This window comes from Plectropomus leopardus, chromosome 20 (genome assembly GCF_026936395.1).
Source record: "Plectropomus leopardus strain MGB_pleo_1.0 chromosome 20, ASM2693639v1, whole genome shotgun sequence".
Taxonomy (NCBI): Eukaryota; Metazoa; Chordata; class Actinopteri; order Perciformes; family Serranidae; genus Plectropomus; species Plectropomus leopardus.
In genome coordinates, this window is record NC_142195.1 from 27,531,666 (window position 1) to 27,544,157 (window position 12,492).

The window sequence follows — 12,492 nt, forward strand, 5'->3', positions numbered from 1 at the left end:
ACTTTATAAAGCTTTTGCAGAAAAAAAGTTTGATATTAAAAAAACACATTAACTTTCATGAAAGCTGCCATAACTGTCTAAAAAAAATTTTTTTAAATGCTTTTATAACAACAACAAATAAAAAACAACAAATTGTTGGAAAAATTGTGCTGTGCCTTTAAGAATGACGTAGCGGTGACGTAGCGCGCGGAGGGCGTGGTCGACTTGTGAAATGTCAGGGAGGAATGGCGCTCGGCGCGGTATTTTGAACAATCGTCTTTTCCTTTCCTCGCTTTATCTGGAAACGTTGCCCGGCGTAAAAACCTCCGGTAAGCGTCTGTGTGTGTCGACCCGCTTTACGGTTCTCTGCACTCCATCCAGCAGAGAGCCGCACTCTGTAAACGGTGTGTTTTGATGTTGAAATATAATGTTGTGCTAGCTAGCTTGGGTTAGCAACCTCAGCAAGTTTGCTAGTACAGTTGTCCTGCCCGCTGGGCTCCTGATGAGGCTGATGATGAGGATGATAACGAAGGTTAGACACCGGTGGAGACCCACAAATACCTGGATATTCCCCAAAAACGATCCATTATAGTCTTATATGTGCTGAGAGAAAGTTTAGTACATGCTAACAGACACTTTTGTTACATAAACGTGCAAACATGTCAAGTTAATGCGCCCTCAAATGGAAAGTAAACGCTAACTTAGCTGAACGTTTAGTAGTGAAAGTTGTTTTAATTTAAGTTAAACCAATATATGCAGTTTAACTGTTCATATGTGCTGTCAAAAAACATAAGAGCTCATATTAGAGCTCACATTTGCTGTTAGCTGTTTCTCAAGCACATATTGTGACTGACGTTTCCTGGCATCTTTTTAAAATTATTTAAGTAAAATTAAGGTTAAAATGTGACATTTATAACAGGTTAGGCCAAGCTAACTTGACTCTTAGCTCCAAAACAAACCCCACATATGCCTATAGGTAAATATTTAGGTGTATTAAGTGCATTGTCGGAGCTAAAAATGTCCTAATCCAGCTGGATGTCTCAAGTGACAGCAGGAATTATTGAAAGCTAGCATTGTTTACGTTGTCAGACTCTGCAAAAAAAAAGAGTTGCTAGTGGCACACAGATACCAGCAACTATTATATTTATTGTTATTTATCATGTGTATGTTAGCTGCTCTGTTTTGCTGCGGTTAATTGTCTTAAATTAATGTCAATAATGTTAAATGCATTCCCTTGATGTCAGTAGCTCAGTGTTAGCCGGAGAGCTAACAGAGTTGATGACGAGGTAAAAATGGCGGATCTTTCGAAATCCAACCCCGGCCTGAAATAGTAACGCAGCTTGTCGCTTTTTTGCACACTCTTTGCCCCAGCTGAGATCACTTCTACGGCTGTTTTTTTTACACAAACGAGTGCAGATCAGGAGTGCTTTTCTTGGTCGCTTTCTTCCGAGGGGACGTGGGGACAGTCGGAGCAGTTAGCTGTGTGTGTGGTGTGTGGTGGGAAGGTTCATATGTGCGTTTCGGTGGATTAATGTTGGGAGCAGAGTGCTGCAGGACAAAGATCCGCCTGAGATGATCGCTGCGGCCTAGCTCACCCAGCATCAGCTGTCAGGCCGTGTCAGAAACCACAGGAACTCGTGCACACCCCCACATTGATTAAACCTCACGTGATTACCGAAAACTAATGCACAGGTATCTGCATAAAGTTATCAAACCGGGCTCTTTTTTGGCTATGAATATGGCTAACTCGCTAGCATTAACTGCCTTGCTTGTTTGTTTATTTTCTTGCAAAGCATTTTGCATGCAGACTGCACTAATGTTCACTTATGCATTTTTGATGATAATGCCCAGCAGTTTACCAGAGATGAATACTATATATTTTTTGAATAGTAAATCATAAGTATCAAAGCTAGCCAAAGTAGGTCTAAACAAAATGTGTGTTGGAAACACTTTTGTGTATTTAAATGTACAAAATACATTCTGCCAGATGCAGTATGCATGCATACTCACTATATATTTATTTTAGTAGTAGTAGTGGTGATGGTGGTAGTAGTAGTAGTAGTAGTAGTAGTAGTAGTAGTAGTCCAATGTTTATATGTAATAATATGTTTGAACCAGTTTATTACAGAAAAATCTTGGCAAACCTATGATGCTAGAAAGCAAAAAAACTAATGTAACTGTATTATGATTAAAAAACATTAATAAACACTGTTAAGGACATCTATTAAGCAACACTATTTTTTATTTGTGTTTTTCTACATATTTTTGTTTTCATATCAAATGTGACTTCACAAAACACAAAACAATCCAGATAAAAAATTGGTATGTTGATACTCTTTAATTGATATTAGTGACCCTATGTGGCCTACTTGATTTTTTTGTGAGCTTTCTTTATTTTTCTTGTAGAATTAGTTTGCTATTAAAAAAAAAATACATTTACTTTAAGCTGTAAGGAAAAAGATCCACTTGAGATGATAGCTGCAGCCTCACTAACCCAGCATCAGCTGTCAGGCCGTGTCAGAAATTACAGGAACTCGTGCACCTTCTTATTGAATTAACCTTATGTAACTAATGTTAGGTACCTCCAAAAATTTAACAAACAGGAATTAGTCGAAATCATTGAAAGTCTTAAAAAATATCATGGCAAATTAATTAACTTTAGCGGTCAAGTTAATGTAGCTTTAATATGCTTGGATGTGTGAAAATGTTTAGTTTACAGTCATGTTAGTTTCATAATTTTCTCCCCTTTCCTGAATGTCAGCTAGCTGGAATTATGATTGAATCGTTTATATCGGGTATGTTTGAAAAAAAGCCAAGCAAGACAAACAAAAAAACCCTTTATTTTTAGTCCTTGAAAAGTCATGAAAAAGTTTGTAAAATTTTGTCCATGAAAATGTGTGTGAGTTACCGTGTATTTCTTTTTAAACGTTTTAAATTAATTGCATCTATCTAATTAAAAATAATAAACTTTTTTTAACCCTCTATTTTTTATGCTGCAGCTATTTATATGTGATAAGTTAAAAACTGTGCATGCCTTTGACATGTCTTACAGCCACAATAGAAACTGATTGGATTGTTCTTTTTGCATTAACAGAGAGCTGAGAGTTTGCAAGCATGGACGTGGTGTCTCCAGAGCTCAACAGCCTCCTCCCCGATGAGATCATGGACACTGAGGCCATTGAGGACGTCCCTCAGTCCCAACCTGACGGCACGGCGGTCCAGTCAGAGCCAAGCGATGACACGCCGGTCCCGATGGAAACGGATACACCCGTGGCTTCAGAAAATTTGAGCTTCTGTGCAGACGCCACTTCAACAGAACACACTCTCACCACTTCCGCCGCCTCGGACTCCACGCTCAGCATCAGCTCCGGAAGTCAGCTTCCCATCTCAATATCCAGCACGTCGTCGCCCCTTCTCACCCTCAAACCCGCCCTGGCTACTTCCATAGCCACCACCAAAACTACAGACAGTTTAACTGGGACTAGTAGCATCTCTTCAAGTGGGTTACAGAAGCTCACAGCTCCGTTCACCATCTCCGCTGCGAACCACCAGATCATTCTCAACAAGGTGGCCTCGTCTCAAGCCACAGAGGCAGCAAAGGCTGCAGGTACTCAGCCCCAGGTCATCAAGCAGGAGGGACAAAAACTTTTGGTGACGGCGATAGGAAAGTCGGGGCAGCCCATAGTGCTGCAGTTACCACACACAGGCAGCAAGCCTGGCGTTTCACAGACTTCTGGAGACACAAAATCGCAAGCGCCACAGTTTAAAGTGGTGACTATTGGAGGGAGGTCGGAGCTGAAGCCGGTGGCGGGGAGCGCTGGAAACCAGCTGACGACATTACAGGCCCAGCAGCTGAAGACTGTACAGGTAACATTCATTCTTTTGTGTTATAGTGCAAGCACATTGATGTTGATATTATTTGATAAATTTTCACTTAGGTGTTCAATAATTTGCCTCTTGTTTGTGCTAAATTAATCATGTTTACTAGGGCAACACGATAGGAGGAAAATGTGTATTATTGCGATAAATAAACAGATATTAAAGGTACTTAGTTATACCTTTCTGCTTTTATTGAGTAAGCTGACATTGCATTGTCCTTTTTAAAAAGAAAAAAAGATACCTTGTGCAGCCCAGTTATTACTACAGCACATTTTAGCTTTTACTAATAAGCCTGCATGCACTGTTAAACTATCTATGAGCCTGTTTATTAGTCTGATGTTTGTACTAAGAGACCATTCAGTCAGTTTGGTAAACAATCAACTACCTTTTTGTTTACATTTCTAATTTGTGGTATTATGGCATAAACTGCAGAGTCAAAGAGTTTCTCTGAAGATGATGAGCTTGCTTGAATGAAACACAAATGATATATTGTTTGATACACACACACACACACACACACACACACACACACACACACACAAAGCTGTACAAATGGTAAACAAGTGCTGGATAGTCGAGTTCTTCATCATTAAAATGTGTAAAAGCAGTTTAAGGGTGTCTGTTTTCAGGGTATAGATTTCATATTTTTGGTGCTGGACTGGTCATTTGTATTATTAATCGTATTATATTTTATTGTATTCATTTATTTTATTATTATTACTAATTAAGTTTTTTATATTATGTTTTTTTAGGGTCTGACTGCTATGAATTTTTGGGGGGGCCAATATGATAGGGAGTAAAAATTTTGACAGTTGAAATGTCGTCAGATTAAATGTTTAAATTTCCAAAAAAAATAAAAACCAATAACTTTTGATGATCCCTCAAATATGGATCAAACACTATGAATTGAAGACAGAACATTTAATTGTTTTACCATACTTTTACTTTCTAAAATGAGATACAGGAACTTTTTATTGTAAACATCAATGTTGTAATAATGTTGCTGTTGTGTTGTGGGGCAAGAGGCTTGTCAACCATTTTTCACAAGCCCCCTTTTGTATTTTACTCTTAAAAAAAAAAGAAAAGATGTGCAAAACTGCAGTACAGCTCTAGGAAATAACCAAAGAATTGCAGATAAATCTCTGTGTATCTCCACAGATTGCTAAGAAAACACCAGTGTCCTCGGCTGCTCCAATCAAGTTCATCATCACAAAAACTGTTAACAGCAAAGGTCTCAGTCCTCAGACATCAGTGTCTCCTGTTATTGCAGGTAAGTTTATTCGCATCATCGTTGTACCTCGCTGATGTTTCCTGTTCGGACTCAAAGACTGCATACCTGCTGAAATCTTTCATTCTGTTTCAGCTGTAATTGAGCCACATTTCAAATCTTGTGCTGTGTGTTCACAGGACGGGTCCTGACCCAGAATTCCCCGGTGATGCCCCCACGGACCATCACTCTCACCGAGTCCCACAGCACCAGTATACAAAGTTTGCCCGGCAAAAAGATCGCTATTTCACCCCTTAAGACTCCCAGCAAGGTAATTTTTTTTTTTTACCAAACAAAGGATTCCTTTTTATTTTTTCCCAATACATTTTTTAAATCCTCCGCTCTTATTTTAATTTAAATGAGATATCAACAAGCTGCAGGTGAAAAGAAATGCTTCAGTTTTGAAGTGGTCGAGATGGTTTTAGTTTGACAGCAGGAGAAGCACAGGTGTCATGAATGACGTTAACGATGTTCCTCGTTAGCGTGCCTGTTAGTCAGCTGACACACCTACATGGACTCCAGCCACCATTCATGTTATTATACTCACCTTTGTCTGCCAGGTCAGAATATCCTCTGTGAGAAACGTCAGTTACATTTACATTTAGGGCGTTAGTCCTCTTTAAAAGATCAGAACCAAAAAGTGAACCCACAGAAAAAGGTACTCAGTTCTGTTTGTGTACATATATCTGCATCTGTCTGTCTGCCTGTCTCTCTGTTTGTGTCTGTCTATATAATTTTTACAGTATTTTTTTTATTTTTACTGTTAATAATGTTTGTTTGTTGTCTTCCACCCCTTAAAATCAAAATCATCCTGGCTTTGGTGACCCTAATAAGGTTTGGGACCCCAGTGTTTGGGAGCCGGTGGACGAAAGTGTGCAAGGGCAGAGGATATCTGACTAATTACATTTAGTGAGAGAGGTGGAAAATCATGTTTTTGACAGTTTTTTTGACTCGTCATGAAGCCTCTCACTTTCATACAAACTAAAGATTGGAGGAAAACGTTTTAGACTGCTGCCGTGTGATGTGTTTTTCATTGTTTCTACAGTATCTACCACAGATCAGACTCCTCCTCGTCCTCCTTGCTCGCTATACCAGCCAACATGGTCCCATCTGTTTGTTTTTTAAGCATCACAGTGCAATAGCAAGTGATTAGAGGGCTAACATAAAGCAATCAGACCCCCTCCCGAAGTGGTCTGAGTTCAGTTTGCGTCAGAGAGGCCTGAGTTCGTTTGGAGTGTTCACATGTGTGCAAAAACGCTGAGTCATCGGTCTGAATTCACTTAGAGGGCAGAAAAAGACCAAGCGTGACCCTTAAACGCTCTTTTTATTTGGGTTCTGCACTGCAGCACGCGCAGCGTTAAACCTTAAAGAGATATATCAGCCTCCAGCTTCAATACGTGTGAGCCAAACATGAAAATATTAATATATCAGGTCAGCAGTCGGACTGATCGTGCTCTGTTTGTCTCTGACAGGTGACGGTGGTGTCCGTGGCGTCCCCGACCTCCAGCTCCTCACAGAAGTCCGTGACGCTTCCCGTCAACGTAGCGCTCGGCCAGCAGATCCTCACAGTCCAGCAGTCCACGTCTGCTTCTCCAGTCAAGGTGGCCACCAGCCAAACCACAGCACAGGTACGATCAGCGCACACAGCTGGTTTATTGTTTGGAAGTCTGGATGTCAAACAGAAGATCTGCACACTTTACCAACAGCTCCCAGTAAACGTTTTGATTTAGATCTTTGTCGGACGTTTTGAAGGCTTAAATCTTCCAGAACTTTTTTTGTATTTAGCACTGACACTGTGGAGTCAGGTCTGCTTAAGTGAAGCTAGTCTTTATTTATCTGTAAACACTGAGCTTTATTGTATCGCTGATTTTCACTCAGTTTTTTGTGAACATTTTCAGAGCATCAAACCTGTGCAGTCTGTGGCTGTGGGCGGCGTCGGCAGCTCCCAATTCAAGACCATCATCCCGCTGGCCACTCAGCCGAATGTGCAGCAGATTCAGGTTCCAGGTAGCAGGTTCCACTACGTCCGCCTCGTAACAGCAACCACGGCGAGCAGCTCGGTACAGCCCAGCGGGCCCAGCACCAGCTCCATACAGCCAGGTGACCTTTTTCTGTTCTTTTTGTTAACATTTAGTCATACAAATACAGTTTATCACAGGTATCATTGGAGCCCCTCCAAACTGTACCACAGAAAATTACATATAAACAAATTCAATGTGACACTGATAGAAGGTAAAATCCTCCATTCTTCATGTGCAGTTGGTGTATATACTGTTTATTTGCACCTTGTAACTTTGTGTTACTATTTTGCCCCTTGTTTTCTTATTTACTTGGTGCCTTGTTTTTTATTATTCAGTATTTTTTTATATTTGTAATTATTTCTTTATTATTTTTTTCTATTATGTTGTTCTTTTTATCCTGTTCCTCATAGCTGCTGTAACACTGCAAATTTCTTATCTTGTCTTACAAAACAGGTGACATATACAAAAATTGACAACGAAAGAGATGACAAAAAAAAAACATAAATAAAATATAATAATAATTACAATAATTTCAGAAATAATTCTAGGAATTTTAAAGAAATCGTTTAAAAAGCGAGGATCAATATTACAAAAGCTCAGTATCAATGAAGTCCATTTTTCAGACATGTGACCTTTTGATAGTTTTATTACAAACCCAAACTGCACTTGTGGAAGCTCTTTTGTGGAAACGTATGCTTCTTCCCACAGCTAAACCGATGGTGGTCAGCACGGGAGCCGTCAGGATGTCTGTCCCCATCGTCCCAGCACAGACCATCAAACAGGTAACTGTGGTTTTCGGTTTATTCAAAGCGAGCGCTTTTGTGTCTTGAGCCGCATTAACGGATAGTTTTCCTGTAGATGGCACCGAAGCCTATGACATCAGCAGCGGTCGTAACCACCACGCAGACCCAGCAACGCCTGATCATGCCCGCCACTCCGCTACCCCAAATCCAGCCCAACTTCACCAACCTCCCCCCCGGCACCGTCCTGGCCCCGGCTCCAGGAGGCGGGAACGTGGGTTACGCAGTCGTGCCAGCACAATACGTCACGCAGGTTAGTGTGGGTTTGGGTGTGTTCGAGATCTTTGTAATTCACTTTTTGAGCGTCTTCTGATGTTTTCTGCTTCTTCTGTAGCTCCAGCAGACGCCGTTTGTGACGCTCGCCAGCAGCTCCGGGTTCCCCGCGTCCACTGGAGTCCAGACTCAGGCCAAACTGCCGCTCAACGGGTAAGGAGGGACGTGAAGGCGACTCATGGGATGTGGCACAGCAAAGATTATTTCATTAAGATTTTGATAATTATATTATTTTCAAATAAAGACTGCAGAATTGTGAGCTACTATAATTGAATGTTATTTGAATAAATTATAATAGAAGTAACATTATTCATTTTTTCACAGCTTGTCGACGGCAGAAACGACGTCAAGGCCGAGGAAACCGTGCAACTGCACCAAGTCACAGTGTCTCAAACTGTGAGTATGACTGTTTTTTTCCTTTATTTATTTATCCATATTTTTTCTTTTATTTATATATTTAATCCCGTATTATGTATACATGTTTTTTTAAACATTTATTTATATAGTTTATTAGTCTTGTGTTTATTTATACATTTTTTAATTTAGTTTGTTAGTTTTGTATTTATTTACATTTTTTTGTATTTATTTATTCAGTTCTGTATTTATGTATATATTTTTTTCTGTCTTTATCAAGACATATATTTATTTTTTTATACTTAAGTCACTCTTCATCCTCTATAATCTAATCTACTAACAGAGAAATGTCCTAAAAGTTATCAGTCCATCTGTTTCTGTTTTTGGAGCACTGTATATTTTTATTCGGGCAGTTTTATAAAGTAGCGTTTTGTTTTTTTCTGTGTTTCTTCCTCTAGATACTGTGACTGCTTTGCAAACGGAGAGTTCTGCAATAATTGTAACTGCAATAACTGCTTCAATAACCTGGAACATGAAACAGAGCGTCTCAAAGCTATAAAGGTGAGTGAGGTCGGACCTTTATGAGCTGTGTTATTGGACTCGGTTACCTTCCTGTCGCACAGATGACTCAAGGTGAAAATGTGTTTTCACAGACGTGTTTGGATCGAAACCCAGAGGCCTTCAAACCTAAAATTGGTAAAGGCAAAGAGGGAGAGTCGGACCGTCGACACAGCAAAGGCTGCAACTGCAAGCGATCGGGCTGCCTGAAAAACTACTGCGAGTGTTACGAGGTGGGTTTTCCTTCGCTGCAGGAATGTGTTTTTAAGTTTGTCGTTTCGTGACTGTTTCTGACATTCCCTTCGTTTCACCTCAAAGGCGAAGATCATGTGCTCGTCCATTTGTAAGTGCATCGGCTGCAAGAACTTTGAGGAGAGTCCGGAGAGGAAGACACTGATGCACCTGGCGGACGCAGCAGAAGTGAGAGTACAGCAGCAGACTGCAGCCAAGACCAAGCTGTCGTCTCAGATCTCAGACCTGCTCATGCGGACGACGCCGGTCATTTCAAGTGGAGGCGGGAGGTACGGTGACACTTACACCTGCTACTGTTCCAGGAGCACATGAAGAAGAAGAATTTGCATTATTGTTATTGTTATTATTATTATTATTATTATTATTATTATTATTATTATTATTATTATTATTATTATGACTACTGTTATTATTATTATTATTATTATTATTATTATTATTATTATTATTATAACCTGCGAGTCATTTGATGAATTCCAAGTTTTGTTAAGTCTCACTGCAACAGAGTTTATTTTGATTTTCTATTTTGATTGAGATAATTTTTTAAACCACCAGCAGTCCTATTCATAATTATTGAATATTAATTAATTTTCAGAATTTTAACCCTTTGAATACCTTTTTTTTCATGGTGCCACTATGTTTATAGATGGGGGAAAAAATGGAAAGAAATGAATTATTTTCAATATGTAAAGAAGTTTTCTTTTTTTGATGATCACGGTAAATATTAAAAACAAATGCTGTCAAAATTAGTAATAACCCTTTGAAACCTGATGATTTAATTTCTTTAAAAAAGGGGGAAAAAAACTTGGAGAAAAGACAATGAGCAACTTAACAAGAAATGGCCCCAAAATCAGCAAGTAATGAGTAAAAGGTTACAAGAATGTTTTTTGTAAAATAAGCAGAAAACAAAAAGTGATCAAAAAATTATAAGTATTTTGTCTGTTTTTTTATTCTGTAACATAATTTTAAAAATGTAGTTATAAAAATGTTATATTTTTTTGGGCTTTTTTGTTTTATTACAATTGTTATTTTTCATAATTTTCTTATTTTCCCTCCATTTTCAGGCCTTCTCTCCATGTTTTGTTTTTTTTTTTTTTAAAACACCATTTTGCTCAGGTTTCTAAGGGTTAAAAAGCTCGTAAAAGGCGCCTGAACGAAGCACAAATATAAATTTAAAGGGCTAAATGACTCGTCACCACCTCTGTTTAATGACGGCTGATAACATGAAGGATGTATTTTCTGACTCGGGTCTGTTTTTCTTTCTCCCCTGCAGGCTGCCGTACACGTTCGTAACGAAGGAGGTGCTGGAGGCGACGTGCGAGTGTCTGCTGGAACAGGCGAAAAAGGCCGAACAGACTCACCAGCCTCAGGTGGAAGCGGAGCGGATGATCCTGGAGGAGTTCGGACACTGCCTCATGAGGATAATCAGCTCGGCGGGGAAAGCCAAAGCAGACTGCGCCTCCATCAACTGCTAGGCCGAGCTCTCCGGCTCCCTCCGCCCTCTGAACCTGACCCCAGCTGCCGGGGCCGAGAGACACGGATCGCTCTGCACTCTGTCTCGGACCCCCGGGGTTCGTCTCCTGCAGGGAAACAGGTTGTCTCCCTCTGCAGAAGGCAGAACAATGGCCTGAAAGTAGACTCCCCTGCTTTGGGAAAACTGCGGCCGGCTGGGAAAATAAACACGAAACAGACGTTTTCAAACTGAAGGACAAATGGACAGAGCTCACCGCCTCTGACGGACCTTCAGATCACTTGTCCACCTGTCTGCGGTGGACAGAAATGACTCTGAGCTGAGCGTTTCCTCACTTTATTTTCCCTCCCTTTCAAACCTGTTTTACTCTCCAAACATTTGTTCTTCCATTTTATTCTGTTTCCTTTTTATTCTTCCCCTTTTTTTGAGGTTTTGGAAAAAAAAGCAATGGCTGTAATTTTTATGTAATCATTCGTGCTTACAGTAGACAAACAGAACGTGTATCTTTTTATATTTATTTTGACAAGTATTTGTAATCATCGTGAGCGCTAATATCGGTGTGGCTTATAGTGCTGCAAACTGTTAATTATTAACCAACGCTAGGCTAAATTGTTTCAAGGAAATGAGTAGAGGCAAATTTAGGGTTAACCCTAAAGGTGATTTTATTACCTGTAAGATGAATGCAAACACATAATGCATTACGCACACAGCAGCACAGCTCCGAACAGCTGGAACTCGGACAGATGGGCCAACGTCTCTCCAGGTGCTGTTTTCTGTTTATCAGTCACATGCTTACTGTACATTAAAAACACCATGAACTGAAAACCACCGGCGAGACCTGTTAAATGTTTCAGTAACAGCCAATCACAGTTACCTGAAATGAAGAGAAAACAAAAGAACTGATGTACATTTTCACATTTCACAGCAGGAAGAAGCACCGACATAATAATTAATACCGTTTATTTTTGCATGTTCCAGCAGGGTTCCTGCAGATCCCCAAACTCTTAAAGGGCATTGAATTTGTTAATAAAATAAGGCTTTAACTTGTACTGAAATGTCTTTAAAAGGTTTTAAGAATGAGACTTATTTTGACCTGCAGAATAGCTGCAAATATGCTCACACTCATACGTTTGTCAGTGAAGTGAAATCTGGAGCCAAAACGCTCATGTTTGGTTTGTTGGTCTAATTGGAACTGCAGTTTTGATTGAGATTGGGAGTGTAATTTATACATGAAAGTGCACATGGTACAAAAATGTAAGAAATTCAAAATCTGGGATGCTCCCTTAAATTTATAAGATAAGATATACTTTTATTGCCCCAGTAGGGGAATTTGCTTTGTCTTCCTGCTAAAACACAACATAAAAACATAAATATACTTACACATATATCACCGACACACATACATCAGATAAACCTATTTACATAATTATTTAATGTCGTAAAAAAAGTAACTGCACACTTGCCAGTGTTGCATTTTAAAGTATTGCACATTAAAATTATAGTATTGCACACAAAAAAGTATATAGTATATAAAGTTATGAGAGATGTGCATTAATGTGCAATAAGCAAAAGTGGTATATCCACAGACTGTATGTAAGGTACATACAAGTTATAGTATATAAAGTTAAGTGTAAAGTT

At 39.5% G+C, this 12,492-nt stretch overlaps 1 protein-coding gene across 1 annotated transcript; it reads left to right on the forward strand.

Annotated features, from left to right (window-relative positions):
* The first annotated feature begins 172 nt into the window (after positions 1-172).
* Positions 173-11,679, forward strand: lin54 (lin-54 DREAM MuvB core complex component). The gene is made up of 14 exons (XM_088071422.1): positions 173-308; positions 3,074-3,846; positions 5,017-5,128; positions 5,266-5,396; positions 6,598-6,753; positions 7,024-7,225; positions 7,855-7,928; positions 8,005-8,199; positions 8,281-8,372; positions 8,544-8,615; positions 9,032-9,134; positions 9,227-9,364; positions 9,450-9,652; positions 10,657-11,679. Exons 2-14 carry the CDS (start codon positions 3,094-3,096, stop codon positions 10,856-10,858), a joined length of 2,433 nt encoding a protein of 810 aa, XP_087927548.1. The 5' UTR covers positions 173-308; positions 3,074-3,093; the 3' UTR covers positions 10,859-11,679.
* The last annotated feature ends 813 nt before the right edge of the window (positions 11,680-12,492 follow it).